At 40.7% G+C, this 23,744-nt stretch overlaps 2 protein-coding genes and 1 long non-coding RNA gene across 3 annotated transcripts; 1 reads left to right on the top strand and 2 right to left on the bottom strand.

Moving 5' to 3' along the window:
• The first annotated feature begins 1,082 nt into the window (after window positions 1-1,082).
• Window positions 1,083-4,696, top strand: LOC109213422. The gene is made up of 3 exons (XR_002066016.1): window positions 1,083-1,214; window positions 1,404-1,513; window positions 4,610-4,696. It is a non-coding gene; the product is annotated as an uncharacterized LOC109213422 (long non-coding RNA).
• On the bottom strand, window positions 1,520-3,375 carry LOC109213421 (G-type lectin S-receptor-like serine/threonine-protein kinase SD1-1). The gene is made up of 3 exons (XM_019377217.1): window positions 2,829-3,375; window positions 2,593-2,743; window positions 1,520-2,494 (listed from the first exon to the last, which is right to left on the bottom strand). Exons 1-3 carry the CDS (start codon window positions 3,353-3,355, stop codon window positions 2,192-2,194), a joined length of 981 nt encoding a protein of 326 aa, XP_019232762.1. The 5' UTR covers window positions 3,356-3,375; the 3' UTR covers window positions 1,520-2,191.
• Window positions 3,492-5,453, bottom strand: LOC109213420 (G-type lectin S-receptor-like serine/threonine-protein kinase At4g27290). Its single transcript, XM_019377215.1, has 2 exons — window positions 4,018-5,453; window positions 3,492-3,879 (listed from the first exon to the last, which is right to left on the bottom strand). Exons 1-2 carry the CDS (start codon window positions 5,300-5,302, stop codon window positions 3,509-3,511), a joined length of 1,656 nt encoding a protein of 551 aa, XP_019232760.1. The 5' UTR covers window positions 5,303-5,453; the 3' UTR covers window positions 3,492-3,508.
• Between the last annotated feature and the right edge of the window lie 18,291 nt (window positions 5,454-23,744).

Genomic DNA, 23,744 nt, shown 5'->3' on the forward strand with positions numbered 1-23,744 from the left:
TTGGTCGCCTATATACTAGTATGATTTAGACTTGAGAGCGAAGTTCCACGTTATGTGCGTGTTGAAATTTGCTAGCATGTGTTTGAATATTTACAGCCTCTCTATTCCCTCGGGTAGGGGTAAGGTCTGCATACACACTACCTTCTCCAGATCCCACTAGTGGGATTTTACTGGGTGGTTGTCATTTTTTTTAAAAGCAGCCTCTGGACAACGGCACTAAACTATTGCTGATTGTGCTGTTTCTAACATTTGATTAGTGAAACAAGATGGAAATTTCGGAATTGTGATTCTAATTCGATATGTCATTGTCTTCTTAATTTATTAGTATCAGGAGGCTGTGGCCATTCCCCAAAGACTTGACTTTTGTGCAGGATACTGAACTCCTTTGCAAGTCAATAGTATTACTCAACAAATATGTTTTTTTCATTAGGTAATCTCCCATTTACCTAATAAAACTTACTCAAGAAAATTTACTCGATAAATATTTTTTCATAATTTAACAAAATATTCTTCCGTTTACCCGATAAAACTTACTCAGTATATGTATATTTTGTTCGATAAATTAAATTTTCACCAAATAAAAGGTATACTAACTCGAAAAATATACGTGTGAAAAGAGTTGGTGTAATTAGAAGAAATCCTTTACGCAATGAATAAATAATTGTTTCTTAATGTGATGGCAAGTGGGTAAGCAGGTAGAATATGAAAATTGCAAATTCCTGATCAAACGAGACTTCAAAGGTCAGCAAATGAGAAAAGATGGTAATATTTTAACTTGTTTGTGTGGAAGAAATACTTGACACAAATCTAGGGTTTGTTATTTCTCCCGTGTTAGCACGTCAGCAATATTCTATTAATTTTAACAGATTTTTTTTTCCGCATTTTCTTTGGTTCTAGGATTTTGGACTAAAAGTGTACTTTTTACAAACATGAAGGACTTTAATTGCCTCTAGAGGTATCTAACAAGGGCCAAAGTAACCTGACACATACATAATGGACCATTTTGATTTGTTTTCTCGGTTTGGGGCCTTAATTTATGCTTATGATAGCTATTTATTGCAGAAGTGTGAGTGAGAATAAGTTTGATTGTCACTCAGGAATTTGAGGCGTTGACCAACAATGCTGGAAGAAGATTCTGGAAGGGAATGGGGGAGCTTACATTCAAAGAATTGATGATGCTGATCTTATATCCCCCAATATTCTCACCCAGAAAAGTAATCAATTAAAACTATAAAATTTCTTCCCCAACCGAGAAGCAGGAAAAAGACATAAAAATAGAGGATCTTTCACCTGGATATTTTTTTCTTTTTCTGTTTTAGGGGCGAGCACTATAAATTTGATGCTTTAGTAGTTAAATAAGGAAATTTGATAATGTTGATAAGTTTGAGTTGGTTGTTTTGCAGTTCTGGTACTACTCACCTCAGGGGAACCCAAAGTTTGTTACTTTCAATGATGAATTGATGGAGTACTCCGCCATGTAGATATTCAGGACCTCTTTTGCTTTTACGAACAGGTAATGCTGTTTTCTGTTTACTTATTAATATTCCACAATTTCTATGCTTGAATATGAGTATTATCATGGCTGAGGTTGAGTTGGAGATTTATGTATGATAAGGGCTTTTATGTTGGGAACTTCTAATAGTTAAACAATTTCACATAGTTCAGGGACAGATTTGGACTTTTCCCTTATTAAGATTTACATTTCTTTTAAAAAAAAGGGCAGTCCGGTGCATGAAGCATCCCGCGTTTGGTCCGGGCGAGGGTCGCACCCCAAGGGGTATAATGTAGGCAGCCTACCCTAATGCAAACATCATCGGCTAATTCCACGGCTCGAACTCGTGACCTATAGGTCAAACGGAAACAACTTTACCGTTGCTCTAAGGCTCCCGTTCAAGTAAAAATTAAAATTCAGTTGTATGACTCAAAAATGCAAAAACCAATCAAGGCAAAGGGGTACTTACAATCCGGTAACAACTTTGTACCATTTTCAAAGTATATTTAAACTAAGAAATGGAGTTATAAGAAAGTGCGAAATTTCAAATAATAATATAGATTGGTTATTTCTAATTACACGATATAATTTGTTATGGCTAGTAGATATTGCTGTATATTTCAAGAACCAAAGTTTCAAGTTTTTTCCAAAAATATTATTCATGTGCACACAAGTCAGAATAGTTAACTCATTCGCACTCTATCGAGGATATAACAATGTGATTGTGACTTCATTTTTTGAACTGGCTGTCTGCGATCCTGATTTTGCTTCATCAAATATGTTTCTTTCTGTGAAATACCCTGGTTCTTTAGCTTCTGGCAGAGGACTCTCATTACCCAACATCAGAACCACAGAAGACATGTTTGGCCTATCTTCTGGACGTTGTTGCACACATAAAAGACCCACTTGGATTGACCTTAAAACTTGAGATATATGGCAAGAATCAGCTAGCTCCTCATCAATTAGTTCCAAGGACCTATCTTCTTTGTAAAGCTTCCATGCCTGTTTGAGCTTAGATCGTATGGATCATGACAAACTCCATGTGTTGTAAAGTCAAAAAAAATGAGTTCTGTGTGTAATGTAGATTATACAGTACTTACATGACCGAGAAGGTTAAGGTTGTGATCTTGATGGACAAATCCTCTATTTTTCTTGCAACTCACAATTTCTAACACCAAGACGCCAAAGCTAAACACATCAGATTTTACCGAGAAGATCCCATCTACTGCATATTCAGGGGACATGTAGCCACTGTGCCCAAAAAAAAAAACACAATGTATACTAAAGAAGTGTGATGTCATATGAGAGTACTTTGTATGAAATTAGAGATTCTTACTGTGTCCCAACCACATGGCTTGTGTTTGCTCCCATCTCATTCCCTGCAACACTTCTAGCCAAGCCAAAGTCTGATATCTTTGGATTCATTTCCATATCTAGCAAAACATTGCTTGCTTTAAGGTCTCTATGGATAATTCGTAGTCGAGAATCTTGATGGAGATACAATAAGCCACGAGCAATTCCATTTATGATGTCGAAACGCTTTGGCCAGTCAAGTAATTTTCTCTTTGTTTGATCTACAAAATAAGCTTTATGATTAGCTATTTCTGTTAACATGCTTTTGCCTTGGTCATAAATGTACATGTTATGACTAATACGACAAAGCATTATTACTAATTTTAGCTTGTGTAATAGGCTAGAAATCAAACCAAATATGTATGTATCCAGGCTTTTGTTAGGCATGTATTCATAGATTAACATCTTTTCTTCCCCTTGTATGCAACAACCCAGGAGTCTCACAAGATTCCGATGCTGAAGCTTGGCAATATAGATAACTTCATTCTTGAATTCGTCAAGTCCTTGCATGGAAGTCCTTGAGAGCCTCTTCACGGNATACACATATAATTACTCTATATATATATATATATATATATATATATATATATATATATATATATATATATATATATATATATATATATATACACCCAACCAACCTATACTTGGCCGTAGGTGTAGTCAAAGCACCCAAGTTAGCCTGACCAAATCCAATACTACTCCCACCCCTACCACCAAAAATGTGCCGGATCTACATGGGTGCGGCAAGGATTTTATAGGAGGTAAGCAACATAACAAATTTGCAGTGTATACCTTGTAAACTGGTCCAAATCCACCCTCTCCAATCTTGTCGTTGACTGAAAAGTTATTTGTGGCTCTTGTTATTGTCGACAATTGGAACAGTGGCAGCTCAAAATCTTCTTTGAGATTCGGTTTCTTCTTCTTTTTCCATTTGTACAACAAAATCAGGCATAGTAGAATCATTGCCATCAACAATGAGAAACTCACTGCGAGTATCTCTGCTTTCTTTCTATTTGAACCTGCAACAGAAACTACAACCAAGTTTTCCTATCAGCCACTACAAATTGAGATGGGCCACTATTGACTATTGTTGCATAATATGGTTTCCATGTGTTGAAAAACTAAGTTTAAAGCACATCATTGAAAATTATATAAACATAAGTTCTTACCTTGCTCTGAAGAATCCATCCTGATATAAAAGTCTTGCCCTCTTCCAGACAGCTTTCTGATGTCAGTCAACTCCCCAAACCAAAACAAGCAACCTTTGTCTCTGTTGCTTATATCTAAACTCGAATAAGCTGTGCAAGAGCAGTTCTTCAAGCATACTTGCCTACAACCTTCGAGTGTCATGGTCTTATCATACTTAGAGTACTTAGTATCCGGCAACTTGATTCCAGAATATCTTAGAAATACATGTTCCTTGTTGCAATCAAGAGGTGTCCTCCGAACACACCCTTCTGACCAATCTCCATTTTCCCATTGTTGTGGATATTTAGCTACGAACTTTTCCAAACATCCACAAACAGGGGAATTATCTATGTCACAGCTCCCATAGGCACCACATAAGCTATATGTATCACAAGTATCCGAAGGTAACTTGAGGTAAATATGCCAACTCTTGGTACGATCCACCCATGTTAAGCTTTGTATATCACCATTGCTAGTTAGGACTATTCTTGTTAACCAGTTGTTAGTGAGGAAAAAACTATAGTAAATCTCCTCCTTATTAAAAACGACTTTAATTGTACTAGAGTTGCTTAGTTTTTGTAGGTATACAGGTGCCCAACTCCAATATAAACCATTCCATGGGCCTGAGCGAGCTGATACATTCGTGCCACGTTTGAGGAGGACCTGTGGATATCCAGTAGGATCAACGTGAAGAGTGAATTCCCCTGGAGTTGGATCGTTATCGTTCTGCCATGCTGAAAGGTAAGCTTCATGCGCAGTTAGAAAATTCTTTCCAAGCTTCATATCAGGCAAGTGCGTATCAGTTGGAAAACTGAAGCTCTGCCAAAGGAAATGATCCGGGTTTCCATCATTTGCATCTCTTACAACAAGATTACCGGAACCTAAAAGCTGTGCTACTGGATTTTGGACTGATCGTGAGGTGTTAGTGGACCATATAATTTCATTCTTGTCATTGAGAAGAGCAAGTATTCCCGGCTTGGTGACCTTCAAAACAACTGAAGATGTATTGGTGAGTGGTTTTTCTCTATTGGCAACCCATACAACTGTCTGCATATGAGGAAGAATTTGCTTGTACCATATCCCGATGTATCGCTTTGAGGAACCACTGGGGCTGAAAAATCCCATTTCAAAGGTTCCACTAGATGAAACAACAGTTTCACCATCTACAATGGAGTGATTTGTAGTGATTATATCTGTTGTAGTAGAAATCTTGTGTATAGTAGAGCAGAAAAACAATAGAAAAAGTAGGAGGAAACTAGCTTCCATTGTTGATGTCTTGATGCATAAGCCTTTGGTCGCCTATATACTGCTTATGATTTAGACTTGAGAACCAAATTCCATGTAATCTGCTATTGTGCAATCTTGCAATTGGCTTCCTCATTTCGACATTTCTGAAAATTGTGTTACTTTAGTGTTGTTTCGACTACGTTATCGCCTTTGCAGATTTGAAGTTTAATGATATTCTTATGGGTCGTTTGGTACGCGGACTAAACTATCCTGGGATTATATTTTATCCCACCTGGGAGGTGGGATAAAATAATAGCAAATTTGATCAAGGTGGGATAATATGGGATATCCAGGATTAAGTCTGGGACTAAGTTTATACCATGTTTGGTTGACGGTATATTTTTATCCCGAGATAAATTTATACCATTCAACCAAACATGACATAAATTTAGTGCCATACTTTATCCCATCTTATCCCACCTTATCCCGCGTACCAAACGACCCCTTATAGTCTACTCTTCGGGAAGGTTACTTCCAACATTTGATTAGTAAAAGAAACGGGACCATTTAGTGGGGAAAAGATGGAAATTGCGCAATTGTGATCTTATATTATGTGGTATTTTCTTCCTAAATTGTATTACAAGTCTATATATTGGTCAATCCACCAACCCTGACTTTTGAGGAGGATTCAAGTGACAGGTCTAGTCATTTAAATTCAAGTGTGTGTGTGTGGGTGGCACTTAAGTTGTCAATTAGCGAAATTTTCCATGATGCAAATAGCCATTGACCGACTAAAAATAGCTAATTGCGGTCCACACTCCATAGTAGTATGTAAGACTGCTTTGTTCAGTAGTCACTGGGCAAGCAGAAAAGGGAATACTGTGACTCTCAGATAGCCACTAATTAATCTTGGACTGGTGACTGGAAATTATGGAGTTGGAGATAGTTTTCAGCTGTGTGTTTCTATTAACTTCAAGCTGGGTCGTAGCCCAAGCACAAGTTTAGATTGGCCCAATAAATTTTATAACAGTCGGTTCGGGATGGCAAAATTACGCGACACATCAAACATTTACATGATATTTACTATTCGTAGCTATACTTGGAGAAAATTTATCATTCGTAGCTATATTTGAATTTTATAGCAAATCCATCAAACAAAAGATATGTTTTGAACTGAAACAAGAGAGCAACAAGCTCTCGCAACTCAGTTGGTTAGAGGGCTCACTTAGTTAGGCATAGATCTTAAGTTCGACGCTCAACAAGATCATTTTATTTTTCTGTATTTCTATATTTCGCCTTAGTCGTATTCGTTGCACGAATAGATACAGTAGATACAGGTTGTATCCTTTGTATACTCATGTACACATGTTTACCTCAAAAAATACGAGTAACAATTAAATTTGATTTGTGGTTTTAAAGGTACGTGATTTAATTCAATACCACTTAATAATCAAGAAATATGAAGTAAAAATGAAAGAGAAAGGTGAATCAAACCAATGTTACTCAACAACAGTGACCTCGAGGTAGGCTTGGTATAATAAGAACAAGTATAAAAGCAAAGTAAGAACAATAGAGCTAAAGGACAATGCTGATGAAAAGCAAGCGAAAAAGGTAGAGTATATTCTATTCTCAGTGCTCAGATGATATTACAAATGATTGGGGTCCCCTTTATATAATAGAGGAACCCTAAAGAAGGAATATTTCCATTTACAGTAGGGAATATTCTTGTTACAGTTGTCTAACCGCCTAGTACAGAATCATACAATCTTATTCCGGGATTCGCGCCATGACTTGGGGACGTGGCTGGAATCTAGCTTGCTTTGGTACAAATCCATAACGGTAATATTTCGGAGTCGGACATACTCGGGCCTTGTATTCCTCGTACTCCTATCCCCGGACATTGTGCTTTATCTTCGAGCTTGATTTTGGTCCACTAGTCTCGAATCTCGACCTCTCCCGAACTGGGGGCCATGACGGACCCTTGAGCCTACAAATCGGAGGCATACGATTTTGACCATATACAGATAGTCCCCGCGTTTCTTAGAATGAAATGATAAGAAACGATTTGATCCTTGCTTTCCCGAAGTCTTTAATGATGACGTCCTTCGCGTGACATAGGCGTTCAAAGTAACTGAAACGTCCCGTCGGTCCACTTCCCCAAAACATTGAATGCACGCCAGTATTGGTCGGCCATTAGTGCCGCCGAACTATCGTTGCCCTTCTATAAATATGAGGCTATTCTTTTGAGTAGAGAACTTTGCTCTTTCTTTACATCTTCCTCTTCCTCATCTCTTTCTCTCAATCACCTGTTTCCACCGCCTTTTTAAGCGCCGGAAAACGCCAAGTTCTTGTGAATAACACCACATTCTGATACAACTTGTATTCTTTGGCTTAAAATCATGGCTAAAACGTCCAAAACGGTCCCCAAAATGGATAAAGCGTTGTCTTCTTCTTCTTCCCGGCCGGCCAAACCGGTGGTGCCGCCAACTCTTGAGGAGATCACCCCCGGCCCTTGTGTGATTAAAAAGGACATTAGTATTGAAAATCTCCCCGATGTCCCAGGCCGATGCGAGCATGCATCTCGATATATTAGTTTGATATCAGAGAAGCATCTTGAAGATGTGAGGAAGGACTGCGGCTGGGGAAATGAGGTCGTGGTTCAGATCCCAGCCCCCGGGGAAAGCATTACTACCCATGTGGAGGGGTTTTTAAGTGTTACACTTACCCCTTCACACTGGGTCCCTTCGATCTGGTGGTGATTGAGTTTTGCAAAACGTATGAAGTCACCCTTGTCCAGATTCACCCCTCCTTTTGGCGCATCGTGATCATGTTGCGCTTCTTTTCCGAAAAGGCCGAGGGGTTGGAATTCACCCTCAGCCACCTGATTCGATTGTATCGGCCCCAAATATTTCGAGGGCTTATCAAGTTGCAACGTCGAACAACGAAAGCCTTCTTTGCCAGTATTGACGAGACCAAAGATCGAGGTTGGATGAGCCGGTTCGTCAGAGTAAGAACTTCGGATGTCATCCTCGGGGATAAAATGCCGTTTCTGAAAGTACTAGAGGGGGGGGGGGTGAATTGAATATTTTTAATCTTAATCTCTATTAGTTGACTGTTTTTTCAATTAGTCGACTAGATGCAATAACCTAACAGCTATAATAGCAGAATATAAAACACAGAAAGTAAGTGCAGGAATTAAAGACACCGGAATTTTATACTGGTTCAGATTCAATATGAATCCTAGTCCAGTCCCCTTGGGTTGCAAGGGAGTTCTCTTTAGTAAATGCGTTTCTTCGGGTACAATGGAAATGACGTGATAGCTCAGTTCCTATAACACTCGTCTCTTTTGATACAATGCCTCACCAGTGTTGTTCTCTCTTTTTTTTCTCTAACTTGTTACACAGCAGGTCTTAGAGAACTACAATGTTTGTTAGCAGTAGAACAAAGAGAGGATTTTTGGTTCGATCAAAGTATGTTTTGTCTAAGTCTTGATGCTGAGTATAAATACTTTGGTGAAGGCCGTTTGCTGACGAGACTTGACAACCCAAGAGATTTGATCCTTGGAAAGAGATTGATTCTTTCCAAGAATAAGATTGCTTGCCGTTGCTCTTCCTTGATGAGAGGAAATTGACAGCTTTCCTTCTATAGTTTTTGATGATGAGGGTTTACTCCTTGATTGTTGGTCCTTCCGAAATTAGCAGCTCAGCTAATCTTCTTACAGAATCTTCGATGCTTTTTGACTGCTTCAATTTTCCGGATTGAATGTGATGGCCTTGATTGATGCCTTAAGTTTAGGCTTGCTTGATTCTTTCCATCGCAGCTGTCCATGATTTCGTATTCTTTGCTGATTGATTTCTTTCCTTAAGCATCAAGATTGACTTCAGCAATCTCGTAGTAGCTCCTTGATTCCTTGATCTTCTCTAATTGATTTCCTGCACAGATATATTATTTGCATCATTAAAATTAGATCTAATAATCTCCCCCTTTTTGATGATGACAAAATAATATATATGTATAAACAATAGTTGACTTCCCTATGTTTTACTCCCCCTCAATGTATGCAGTTGACAGGTTCATGGTACTCCCCTCAGTTCATGCAGTTGACTAGTCCATGGTTAGAGTCGACTCCTGCCGTAGAGGATGCTACTTTTGCCACAGTTGACTATACCTGTATAGATACAACATATTCCCCTTTTTTGGCATCAGTAAAGAGGGAACAATCCAAGAACTAAACAGAATATATAGCATTAAACAGTAGAGTTATAGTCCAAACAGAAACACCTAAAACAAAATAAAAACAGAAATTGTCCAATGGCTGAGATAATAGCCCCAAAAACAGCACAGCAAAAAAATTGTCTTAAGCAACCACATTAACGACGCAGAAAATAGGTAAGAGTGTTGCAGATGGCCTCCTTTAACTGTACAAAGCTAGCATTGGCTGAGATGCTCATTCCATCCAACCTGTCATGAATCTCCCTGAAAGCTTTGACAACATTCTCCCTAACTTTGAGAACAATAACTTTTATCTTCGACACATCAGACCCTGTTTCCTTGGAGATGGCATGAATGTCACCAACAGTAGACTGAGTGGCTGAGAGGAGATTTTTGATTTCAGAGAGTTGAGTGTCAATGGCACGAAGTTTTTCACCAAGATCAGGATCACCACGGCTGGGATGAGAGGCAGAGGGTTTAGGTTTAGGCTCTATAGGAGCATGCTTTACATCACTTTCGTGCTTCTTAACCCAGGAGCCCTTCACACTCACATATCACATACTTGCAAAGGCTCTAGAATTGTAAGATTTTGAAATAGTGATAAAGGGATAGTCGGACAGGGAAATTTGTTGAGCTTCCAGGATGTGAGTGATGGCCATGCCATAGGGTAGACTGGTGGGATCTTTAGCACTTTCAATCATGAAATTAATGACCCAATAGGATAACTTGACTTTGAGTTTGGTCACAAGGCAGTATACTAAGAAAGTGTCCCTTTGAGAGAAGGTTAAAAAGGAACCAGCGCGGGGAAGCAGAGTGGTTGCTACAATGTAAGCCAGGACTCGAGTTTCGAAACTAACATCATTGGGACCTAACTGGTTGGGAAGGGAGTCAGAGGGACACTTAGCAATACACTGTTTAGCTTGGTCAAAGGAAATTTCAAAATCATCGGGCCAGGTGTTTTTGAAAAGCATAGGAAAACCAGAACATCTACACTGAAAGAGTGAATCAAACAGAGCACAATCAAGAACAATGCGCTTACCTAACACTAAGGATTCCAACCTATTAGGTTTACTAGAGCGGAGATTGGCATAAAACATCTTTACCAGGGGTTCATAGACCTTAGGCAGAGGAATAGAGAGGAACTTAGCCCACCCTTGATGAAGAAAGAGATTTTTTACCTTACAATTTAGGGCTTCCATATCGTCGAGGTAGACTATCCTTCCATGAGCAATGGGCTTGTCCTTCAGAGTAATGAAGAAATCCCTATTTAGAGAATCCCAGAAATCAGGTCAGATTCTAGAGAGCCAGAAAGATCAATCTTGGATTTCTTTGGGGTAGAGGAAACAGGGGGGGGGGGTCTTCCATTGGTCGTTTTCCTAGGGCTTTTTCTCCTAAGATTTGAGAGTGATCAGAAAAATCTCCCTGTGAAGAAGCGAAACCCTCAGAGTGGTCGGACCCTGGGTCTACTTGTTCTGGGGGCATAGAAGGGGGTTTTGCTTTGGAGCGGGTACTTTTTCTGGTGGAAGCGGATGGATTTCTGGGTTGTTTGGCCATTGAAGGGAAGTGGTTTGAGCGGAGCTTTGGAGAAGGGTTTTCTAGATGATAGGGATGAAAGTGATTGAAAGGGGTTCTCCGCCTTAAGAAGAGAACCTTCTGACGGTTGAGTACAGAAAAAGGAAAAGGCGTTAGTTGAAGGGACGGGATGATTGGCTTTCCAACTTTGAACGACGAAATGATGTGAAAGAAGAAGGAAAGAGAGGGAAAAACGGAGGCGTAATTAATGCATGAGTAAAGGACAATAATTAAACCTGCAAAAGTAACTGTAGTACACATAGGTCCTATAGGTTATTAGTTAAGCAAGTAATGCCAAGTAATTTTCTTAAAGCACAAAATCTATCCTCTAATAATGGCTTAGTAAAAATATCCGCTAACTGATTAGTAGTTCCAACAAAAGATATTTCTATGTCTCCCTTAAGAACATGATCTCTAATAAAATGATGCTTGATATCTATATGCTTTGCTCTAGAATGATGCATAGGATTTTTTGAAAGACAAATAGCACTTGAATTATCACAAAAAATTTGTATAGGTTTAAAAGAAAGTTCATAGTCACCCAGTTGATGGGACATCCATAGTAATTGTGCACAGCATTGTCCAATAGCAATGTATTCAGCTTCAGTGGTAGATAATGCAACTGATACTTGTTTTTTACTGTTCCAGGATATCAGTGCCTTTCCAAGTGATTGACATGTACCACTTGTGCTTTTTCTATCTTCCTTTTCACCTGCAAGGTCAGCATCTGAAAAACTTTCTAGTTTAAAAGAGTTAGAGCGAGGATACCATAGTCCATGAGATACAGTCCCAATGAGATATCGAATGATTCTCTTCACTGCAGTCAGATGAGATTCTTAGGAGCTGACTGAACCTGGCACATTTACACACACTAAACATAATATCCGGTTGACTTGCCGTCAGATACAATAATGATCCAATCATTTCACGATATTTAGTTTCATCAACAGGGATTCCCTATTCATCTTTGTCTAGATTTGTTGAAGGACTCCTTGGTGTGCCAATGGATTTTGCATTGCTCATGCCAAATTTTTGAATCAGTTCCTTTGTGTATTTGGTCTGACATATAAAGGTTCCTTCTTCAGATTGTTGAATTTGGACTGAAGAATGTTAGCTCTCCCATCATGCTCATTTCGAATTCGCTTTGCATAAGATTTGAAAATTCCTTGCACATAAGAGGGTTAGCACTACCAAATATAATATCATCAACATAAATCTGAATAATGATATTACCTTCGGATGATCTTTTAATAAACAAGGTAGTGTCTACTTTACCTCTTGTGAAGCCATGATCAACAAGAAAAGAACTAAGTCTATCATACCAAGCACGTGGAGCTTGCTTTAGTCCATATAGTGCCTTAGTGAGCTTGTATACATGGTAGGGAAACTTTGAATCTACAAACCCAGGCGGTTGTTTCACGTATACTTCTTCCTCAATAAATCCGTTCAAAAAGGCACTTTTGACGTCCATCTGAAACAACTTAAATCCTTTAAACGATGCATATTCCAGAAGAATTCGTATAGACTCCAAGCGAGCTACTGGACCGAAGGTTTCGTCATAGTCGACTCCTTCCTGTTGTGAATATCCCTGAGCAACTAGTCTGGCTTCATTCCTTACGACCTTTTCATCCTCGTTCAATTTATTTCTGAAGACCCACTTTGTTCCGATTACAGAAACATTTTCAGGTTTGGGTATCAGTTTCCACACCTAATTTTTACCAAACTAATCTAACTCTTCCTGCATTGCTTGAACCCAACTTGAATCTTTTAGAGCTTCCTCTATCTTCTTTGGTTCAACCTGAGATATTAGTGCTAAATTTGCTTTCTTTTTTAGAGCTCCCCTGGTTTTCATTCCTTTATTTGGATCCCCTATGATGAATTTTTTAGGATGTTCAGGCTCGCTTCTCCATTCATTTGGACGTACTACATTCGTAGTCGACTCGATTGGATGATCTGGTACACTGCTGCTAATTTCATTAGTTGACTCTATCGTAGCAGATATATCAGTTGACTCTTGATATTTGCTTGTCTCCTGAATTTCTTGAGTTTGATCTTCATCACCTGCAGTAATTCCTTTCTCGACCAAGGGATTATTTTCATCGAATATAACATGTACAGATTCTTCCACACATAATGTGCGCTTATTATAGACTCTAAAAGATCTACTATTTAATGAGTAGCCTAGAAAAATACCTTCATCACTTCTTGGATCGAATTTTCCAAGGTTTTCCTTATCGTTATTGTGAATAAAACACTTACTTCCGAAGGTATGAAAGTAACTGATATTGGGACGTTTACCTTTCCATAATTCATAGGGAGTCTTCTTCAGAATGGGCCTTATGAGACATTGGTTGAGAATGTGACATGCTGTACTTACACCTTCTGCACAAAAATGATTTGGCAGTGCATGATCCAGTAACATGGTTCTTGCCATATCTTGGAGGGTTCGGTTTTTTCTTTCTACAACCCTATTCTGCTGTGGTGATCGTGGTGCAGAGAAATTATGAGTGTATCCCTGACAGAAATCTTCAAATGCTCTACTTTCAAATTCTCCTCCATGATCACTCTGAATTGTTGAGATCAGATATCCCTTTTCTCTTTCAACCTTTTTGCAGAAAACCTCGAAATTTCTTAATGCTTCATCCTTATGAGATAAGAAAATTACCCAAGTGAAACGTGAATAATCATCGACAGTAACAAAAGCATATCTTTTTCCTCCTATACTAGCAGTTCTAGTAGGCCCAAATAAGTCCATATGAAGCAATTGCAAGGGTTTAGAAGTAGATACAATATCTTTATTTTTGAAAGAGTTTCTGGTCTGCTTATCAATTTGACATGCATCACAGATATGAGTTCTAGAAAAATTCAGTTTGGTAGGTTAACTCATGTTTGGACAATTTTACTATCAAATGCATGCTAGCATGACCAAGTTTTCTATGCCATAACCATGGATCATCAGACATGGACGTTAAGCAAATATGACCATCTATTTTTTCCAAAACCATCAAGGATATAAACATTTCCATATCTTTTACCTGGGAGGACTGTTTTGCCTGATTCGTCTTCAATAGCACAGCCTATTTTCTTAAAGTTTACCTCATATCCTGAGTCGCATAGTTGACTTATGCACAGGAGATTGTAGTTGAGCCCATCGACGAGATAAACTTCAGTGATGTCACAGTTGTTATTGAAGGGAATTGTTCCAGTACCAATTATTTTACCTTTTATGTCATCCCCAAAATTAACGCTTCCTCCATCAATTTTTGTAACTTCCTTGAACAGGTTTTTGTCACCTGTCAAGTGACTGGAACACGCACTGTCTAGGTACCATTTTCCTTTGCGGCTTATTCTGTGGTGTTCCTGCAAAACATAGTGATTACTTTCTTTTAGGTACCCAAGCTTGCTTGGGTCCTGGAGGGTTATTATTGCTAGATTCAGAATTATTTTTTGGTTTTCAAACCCATCCTGAAATGTTTGCTTTACGAAAGAGACAAAAAGAATATTTGTGCCCACTTTTGTTACAGTAGTGACACGTAACTTCTGACCCACCTTTAGGTCTTTCATTAGTGTTAGTACTAGTGGACTTTGTTCTGGCTGGTCCTTTTCCAGTTGACTTGTAAGTTTCCTGGTTTGACCTGACAGAACTGTGACTGGTGGATTTGTGCATGCCATTAAGTTGCATTTGCAATTCCTCAAACTCTTCTTGAAGTACTTCTTTTTCAATTTCACATACTTCATGTTTGAGTTTCCAGTCTTTAACTTCTTTATTAAGTCTCTTAAGCTCATTCATCATTTTTTGAGACTCTTTCAAAGTTAAATCAAGAATATCCTGCAATTCATTGCATCTTTCACAGTTATAAGATCTTACCTCACTTGTTTCACCTCGTGCCATGAAACATTTTTTGTTGTCATCTTTTCCTTCGTCATCTGAAGTGTCCTCATCAGTCCAGCATCCTGAGGATTTGTTCATCTCATTTTCCAGAATCGTCATGAAGCAAAGATTTGCTATCTCTTCGTGTTCTAAACTGTCTTCATCACTCCAGCTTCCAAAAGATTTGTTCTTGTTAAAGCCTCTAGAAATTTTTCTTTTTAGTTCTGGGTACTCAGCTTGAATGTGTCCAAATCTTCCACACTCATAGCATTTTCCATCATTCTTGTCCTATTTGTTGTATTGCCTGGATCGTCTGGGCGGAATTCTTCCTTTCTTTGTATTTCTGAATCTTCTCATTAAGCCATCCATGTTTCTTGATAGCATAGCAATCTCTTCTTGTAGAGCTTCAGGATCATCATCAATTTCATTTTCAGCTATTTCAGTTGAAGCCTTAAATACGACTATTTTTTTTCTTCTTGACTAGTCTTCTTGAGATGCGTCTTTTCAAAGGCTATGAGTTCTCCTCGTAGTTCATCATGTGATAGTTTGCTTAGATCCTGAGATTCAAGTGTGACTACTTTGGTCTGCCAAGTGGTTGGCAGGTTCTGCGAATTTTTCTGACTTGATCACCACTAGTATATGGCTTGCCAAATGCCTTTAGATCGCTAATTATTTTGCTGAACCTGGCAAACATCTCTTCAATAGATTCTCCTTCTTTCATTGAGAAGAGTTCGTAATCATGAACCGATATGTTGATATGTGTTTCCTTTACTTTGCTGGTTCCTTCGTATGTAACCTCAAGCTTGTCCCACATTTCTTTGGCTATGTCACAGCTAGAGATTTTCTCATATTCTTCACCACTTATAGCGTTGTGAAGCAGATTTCTCGCTTTATTGTTAACTTGTACCACTTCCATTTGCTCTTTTGTATATGAATCTATATCTTCAGGATCAGCAAGTGGTGGAGTAGCAGCTGGTAAGGGATAGTTCCCCTTTTTGATGACTCTCCAAACTTTAACGTCATAAGCCTTGGCAAAGATCTCCATACGCACTTTCCAGTGAGAGAAATGTTGTCCATTGAAGTATGGTGGTATAACTTGTAAAGTTCCTTCCTGGAAGAGAGCTCCTATGACAACTTGATTTGCCATGATCTTTTCTCACAAGCTGTTAAGCAAAAGTAGAATGTGAGCCTTGCTCTGACACCAATTGAAAGTACAGGGGGGGGGGGGGGGTGAATTGTATATTTTTAATCTTAATCTCTATTAGTTGACTGGTTTTTCAATTAGTCGACTGGATGCAATAACCTAACAGTTATAATAGCAGAATATAAGACACAGAAAGTATGTGCAGGAATTAAAGACACCGGAATTTTACACTGGTTCGGATTCAATGTGAATCCTAGTCCAGTCCCCTTGGGTTACAAGGGAGTTCTCTTTAGTAAATGCATTTCTTCGAGTACAATGGAAATAAAGTGATAGCTCAGTTCCTATAACACTCGTCTCTTTTGATAGAATGCCTCACCAGTGTTGTTCTTTTTTTTTCTCTGACTTGTTATACAGCAGGTCTTAGAGAACTACAATGTTTGTTTGCAGTAGAACAAAGAGAGGATTTTTGGTTCGATCAAAGTATGTTTTGTCTAAGGCTTGATGCTGAGTGTAAATACTTTGGTGAAGGCCGTTTGCTGACGAGACATGACAACCCAAGAGATTTGATCCTTGGAAAGAGATTGATTCTTTCCATGAATAAGATTGCTTGCCGTTGCTCTTCCTTGATGAGAGGAAATTGGCAGCTTTCCTTCTATAGTTGTTGATGATGAGGGTTTACTCCTTGATTGTTGGTCCTTCCGAAATTAGCAGCTCAGCTAATCTTCTTACAGAATCTTCGATGTTTTTTGACTGCTTCAATCTTCCGGATTGAATATGCTGGCCTTGATTGATGCCTTAAGTTTAGGCTTGCTTGATGCTTTCCATCGCAGCTGTCCATGATTTCATAATCTTTGCTGATTGATTTCTTTCCTTAAGCATCCAGATTGACTTCAGCAATCTCGTAGTAGCTCCTTGATTCTTTGATCTTCTCTAATTGATTTCCTGCACAGTTATTTTATTTGCATCACTAAAATTAGATCTAACAGTTTCTAGAGAGATGGAACTTTAATCGTAAGTGGAGTTCTTTTTCTCAGTATCTATTCATGTTCTACTTTCACATTTCATAATGCCTTTACCCTTCTTTTGTCAGCCACTGCCTGGGCGCCCCTCGCGGTACTGGGCCTCGAGGATTGGTTCCGAAAGTTAGCTGCCACCTCTTCCTACGACGAGCGCAAGTGGCGTGAATTATCGAAGGGCCAGTGGGAGGCCAAGAACCATGGTAAGTGCTTTTCCCAAGTTTTAAACACTTTCCATATATTGGTGGCGTCAACTTACTCACGTTTACTCGTGCAGGCCTTGGAGATGCATCCGAGATGTGGTCGGCTCCGCCCGGGAAAAAGACCAAGCCTTCAATTCCGAAATAGGAGAAGGACAATAAAAGGAAGAGGGTTTCGAAACTTGAAGACCCTCAAGATAAGAAAACCCCTACTCGAAGGCTGCGGAAGAGGTTTGCATAAGTGGGCGCAGATTCGGCTCACTGTTTCCCGGACGACGAAGAAGACGACGGTGAGGAGTCGGTGCTGGTGCCTCGAGCTAGGAAACTTATCGAGGCCGCCAAGCCCTCCGAATTAGAGACCTCATCTTATGGTGAGGGCACCCCGAAGAAAGATACGGGCAAGGCCCCCGTGTCCCCGGAGGTTGTGATCGTTCCTCCGCCTTCATCATATATATATCGGAAGGGGCAAATGCTGAGACCCCCGAAGTTAATGAGAACGACAAGTCACTCCCTTTCTCTGCCAACTTATTCCGAAGGGGCAATAGAGGAAGCCAATATTCTGCGTATGCCCGACCCAAACAAGGTCCTCGGAGAAGATCCCTTTCAGAGTTGCTTTGCTGGGATCGATGATACCACCGACCTCAATGATGCTTCCTCCCTCTTCGAAGAGGCTCAGCATCTCCTCTCTCCGGTAAAACACCTTTCATATTCGTACTTTCCTCTCTCTTTCTTTTCTCTTGCCTGATACATCTTCACTTCATGCATAGGCAATTGTAAAGTTTAGAGCTGAGCTGAGCCAATGTGAGGCCGAGCTCAAGAAAGTTTCGAGTGAAGAGAAGGACCTGAGGCTCCTTTGTAGCCAAAAGGAGGAGGAGCTTAAGGCTCTTCGAGCTGAGCTGGCCAGAGCCTAGAAAAACAAGGCCGAGCTAGATGAGCAGGTAACCGTGATATTAACAAGGTACGGTCTTCTTGGACCTACTTCGGAGGCTAACACTTCGATATCTCAGCTGCAGCAAAAGTTGGCGATGATTGGGAGCTCCGGACCGAGGTTGATCAAGTTAAAGCTGATTGCCATAGGTGGAAGAAGAACATGGATCAGCTCGCTGCCGATAAGGAAGCTGTTATGGCCCAACTGGCCTCGGCTGAAACTCAGCTCAAAGGCATTAAATCGAAGGGTCTGGCTCAGGCCAAGAAGATTGAGGAGTTAGAGGGAGAGCTCGCTAGAGCCCGTGCCGAAGCTGTGTAAGCTAAGGCTGAAGCTGACAAGACAAAGGTTGCGGCCAATAAATCCATTGCCATGTACTTAAGGGACGCCGCGGCCGTTCAAGCTGAGTTCAGGGAGGCCTCCAACCGCAAAAAATGGAGCAATGAGTCGGCCAAGTGCCAGGCCCGGAGGGAGACTCTCCAAGAAATCTATGCCCGAGGGTTCAACCTCGCTGAGGCAAAGGCGCGGGAAACCGATGCCAGGTTTCTTGCCTCTTCCGATGATGAGGATGTAGCGAGTGGCTCCGGGGACGGGGAAGGTGAAGAAGATGTTCCCGAGGGAGAGGAGGCTCCTGAAGATAGAGCTGCCGAAGGTGGCGCTCCCGGGGATATTACCCCGAAGATAGATTAGGTTCTCTTTTTCTTTTCTGTGCAAGGGCCCCATGCGGGCGTTTTAAGTATGTTTTGTAAAATATCCCTTATAAATATAAAGTATCTTTTCGCTCTATCCTCAGTTTGTGTTGACTTTTGTTTTCATTTGCGGAAGATTTTGATATTTCAAACAATCAGTCTGAGTATTGATTCGGATTTAGAACATAATAAATCCTTAGGTCTTTATCGAAAGATATAATGATCCTCGGGCTAAGTTTAAATCGATCCGATGTGAGCTCGGGATATCGTGACTCTTGAGTCCGAGTCGCGTGACGGAGTCTCAAACTATATGTTTTTGGCCCTTAAGCCTTTCGAAGTTGGCCCTTAGGCTCTTATATATTGGCCCTTAGGTTCCTTAAGTTGTCCTTTAGGCTCTTTAAGTTGGGCCTTAGGCTCTTTAAGTTGGGCCGATTCGGCCTCTAGAATGGCTATATAATTTTTTCCTCATTTTGGCTAAAAGACTTAGTAAAAAATTAGTTATGCCTTAGCATGTGTTTTTGTACCCGTTGGATTTTTTGAAGGTTCGACGTGTCGGGACCTTGTTTGTGTATTGATAATCGAACACCTCTTGAGGTTTTATCGAGAGCTTACGTTACGAAGCCTTTAAATTATTCGAGGGCTAAATTTATTGAAGCCCGTTATATTTTTCTTTTGCCGAGAGTACCTGATTTAACCGGTTTTTACAAAGTGTTTGAAGGCCTTTAATTTGTGGCGGAAGTCGGACGTCTCCGAGCCGCATTATTTTGGCCGTAGCATTTAATATGGTCGTAGCCTTCGGGTATATCACTTGGACTTGTTTCCCGATAACTTTTTGAACTTGTTTGCAAAGTTAGTCCCCAAGTATATTGGCCTTGGCCCTTGTTTTGAGGGGGTGTCTCTTTGAGGTCTTATGAGTCCGAGTTTCTGATGGATCGGATGTATTGACTGTCGATAGCAGTACCCTAGTATTCGGGGGTGCTTTTATGCTTAGGCTCTTGAGCAGTTTCCCGTAGGATTATAAGTGTAGAGCTCGTATAATAGTAGACATCTTTGATATAAACAGAATGCTTCTTCAATTAATTTGATATATGCGTACATGTTCTGCCGTTGGGGCTCGACTATTCTATAGGGACACGGTTCATCTGACCGTTTGGCCCATTACAACATTTTCCTATTGAGGCCCTCTTAGGCGTGTAGTGTTTTCCTTGAAAATACAATCTCTGAGGGGAATGCCCCCCAGTATTCAAGGTTGATTGAAAAGAAGCCTTGGACACTGTTGAGTTCTCCTTAGGTAGCACATAATTGTTGCCTCGCACATAATTGTTGCCTCGTTAAAAACCTTGCCGGTAAAACCCATTTGGGACAAAATTCGAGCTAAGGAAAAAAGAGTGCAATGTATGCTTCAAAACCTAAGGTCTTCGTGTAAAAAGGGTATCTTCGAGATCGCGTATCTTCGATAGCTTCGACCGAAAATCTGTAACAAGTTAGTTTTAAACTCAAATGGACAAAGGATAAAGTCGTACCTTAGCAGTAATATCGTTTGATTAACGATATGTTCCAGTTGTTTAGCAGTTGTTCACCTTCCATTGTGCTAAGTTTGTAAGACCCTTTACCGACAACTCCGAGGACCCGGTACGGTCCTTCCCAATTCGGGCCTAGTTTCCCTTCATTAGGGTCTCGTGTGTTGAGGTGACCTTTCATTGAACTAAGTCCCCGATTCCAAAGTGTCGAAGATTAGTCCTTCTATTGTAGTATCTTTCGATCCTTTGCTTCTATGCGGCCATCCGAACAAGCGTTGCTTCTTGCCTTTCATCTAATAACTCGAGGCTAGCATTCATAGCCTCGTGATTTGACTCCTCCGATGCATGTTGAAACCTGGCACTGGGTTCTCCAACCTCGACGGGGATGAGGGCCTCGGAGCCATATACTAAGGAAAACGGAGTGGCCAGCGTGCTGGACTTCGATGTCGTCCGATATGCCCAAAGGACCTCGGGTAGAACTTCTCTCCATTTTCCTTTCACATCGTCCAATCTTTTCTTCAAGTTGATAGTTTTATTTGTTGAATCAGCCTATCCGTTTCTAGTTGGATGATATGGTGTCGATAGGATCCTCTTTATTTTGTGTGCCTCGAGGAACTCTGTCACCTTACTGCCGATGAATTGTTTTCCATTGTCACACACAATCTCGGCAGGTATCCCGAACCAGCATATGATGTGGTCCCAAATGAAGTCGATAACTTCTTTTTCTCTGACCTTCTCGAAGTCCTGTGCTTCCACCCACTTAGAAAAATAATCGATCATAAATAGAATAAATTTGGCTTAACCTGGGGCCGTTGGCAGTGGGCCAACTATATCCATCCCCCATTTCATGAAAGGCCATGGGGATAGGACCGAATGGAGTTGCTCTCCAGGCCGGATCATTGGTGCGAATCGTTGACACTTATCACATTTTCTGAAAAATTCCTTAGTATCTTTTTCCATGCTATCCCAGTAGTAACCCGCTCTGATAACTTTGCGAACCAAGGACTCAGCGCCGGAATGATTCCCACAAGTGCCTTCGTGGATTTCTCGAAGGACATAATCGGTGTCCCCGGGTCCCAAACATACCGCCAATGGCACATCGAACGTTCTCCTATACAATGTTCCATCCTCATCTAATGCAAACCTAGCAGCTTTGGCTCGTAGGGCCCTCGATTCTTTGTGGTCCGATGGGAGTTTTCCATTTTTCAAATAGTCAATATACTTATTCCTCCAGTCCCATGTCAGACTTGTTGAATTTATCTCGGCATGACCCTCTTCTACCACAGACCTTAATAATTGGACAACGGCCCCTGGGACGATGTCATCTTCTTCGACTGAAGATCCCAGATTGGCAAGCGCATCGGCCTCGCTGTTTTGCTCTCGAGGCACATGCTCCAGAGTCCACTCCTTGAAGCGGTGCAGAGTTACCTCTAGCTTATCCAAGTAGCGTTGCATTCTATCCTCTCGGACCTCAATACTTTTGTTCACTTGGTTTACAACCAATAGAGAATCGCATTTGGCCTCGATGATTTCTGCTCCCAAGCTTTTAGCTAGCTCAAAACCTGCAATCATAGCCTCATACTCGGCCTCATTGTTAGTTAATCTTGGAGCCTTAATAGACTGCCTAATGATATCACCGGTGGGTGGCTTCAAGACAATGCCAAGCCCGGATCCTTTCACGTTCGAGGCACCATCCTGTGAAGAGGGTCCATACCCCCGATGTTGTACCAAAGCTTAACAGGAGTTCTTTCTCTACTTCGAGTACGAGGGCCGGCGTGAAACCGGCCATGAAGTCAGCTAGGATTTGAGACTTGATGGCCGTTCGGGGTTGATATTCAATATCGTACCCGCTAAGCTCGACGACCCATTTGGCCAGTCGACCCGATAGTTCGGGCTTATGCAAAACATTTCGAAGGGGGTAAGTGGTTAATACCCATATAGGATGACATTGAAAATATGGTTTCAACTTTCGAGATGCGCTTATCAATGCAAGTGCTAATTTTTCTAAGTGAGGGTACCTAGTTTCAGCATCTCCTAGAGTACGGCTCACGTAATAGATAGGAAATTGTGTACCTATCTCTTCTCGAACCAGTACCCCACTTACCGCTATCTCCGAGGTCCATGCAAAATCCTTCTTCTTTTTGAGCAAGGAAAAGAAACGGTGACTTCGATCTGATGACCTCGAAATGAACTGGCCCAAAGCAACTATTCAACCCGTCAACCGTTGCACAACTTTCACACTATCCACGACCTTGATATCTTCGATGGCCTTGATTTTATCGGGGTTAATCTCGATACCTCGATTTGACACCATGAAGCTAAGGAATTTGCCCGAACCGAATCCGAAGGCACATTTCTCCGGGTTAAGCTTTATGTTGTATTTCCTCAAAATTTCAAAAGTTTCCTGTGAATGAGCCAAATGGTCCTCTGCGCGTAGGGACTTAACCAACATATCATCAATATAGACTTCCATTGTTTTACCTATATGTTCTTCGAACATTTTGTTAACTAAGCGTTGGTACGTTGCTCCTGCATTTTTAAGCCCGAAGGGCATGACGTTGCAACAATACGTTCCAAATTTAGTAATGAATGAATTATTTTCCTGGTCTTCCAGGTTCATCTGAATTTCATTGTACCTGGAGTAGGCATCGAGAAAAGTTAGGGTCTCGTGGCCAGCCGTGGCATCGATCATTCGGTCGATATTCGGCAATGGGAAAGAATCTTTCGGACATGCTTTGTTCAAGTCCTTATAGTCTACACACATACTAAGCTTGTTTCCCTTTTGAGGAACTAATAATACGTTGGCTAAACACTCGGGGTACTTTAACTCCCAAATGGATCCTATTTTAAGAAGTTTGGTTACCTCGTCTTTTATGAAGGCATGTTTTACCTCAGAATGAGGTCTCCTTTTTTGCTTTACCGGTTTGAAACTGGGATTGATGCTCAGCCGATGTGTGGTGATTTCCGGTGGAATCCCTGTCATATCTAAATGGGACCAAGAAAAGCAATCCATATTATCAATGAGAAATTGAATGAGTTTTTTCCTGAGTTCGGGGGTTAATACCGTTCCCAGGTATACCTTTCTCTCGGGCAGATATTCGATAAGTATGACCTCCTCTAGTTCCTCGATAGTTGGCTTGGTTGCGTCGGACTCTTCAGGAACGACGAAGGTTCGAGGAGTAAGGAAATCCTCTTCGACTTCGATTACCTGTTGTTCCGACTCCGCGAGGCTGGGGGCTGTGATTGATATTTAGCCGTCTGCTTATCTTTGGCGCTCGATTTCTCCGAGGGCACTTCCTCGATTGCAAACATCTCTTTTGCGGCGTGCTACT

This window comes from Nicotiana attenuata, unplaced genomic scaffold (assembly GCF_001879085.1).
Source record: "Nicotiana attenuata strain UT unplaced genomic scaffold, NIATTr2, whole genome shotgun sequence".
NCBI lineage: Eukaryota > Viridiplantae > Streptophyta > Magnoliopsida > Solanales > Solanaceae > Nicotiana > Nicotiana attenuata.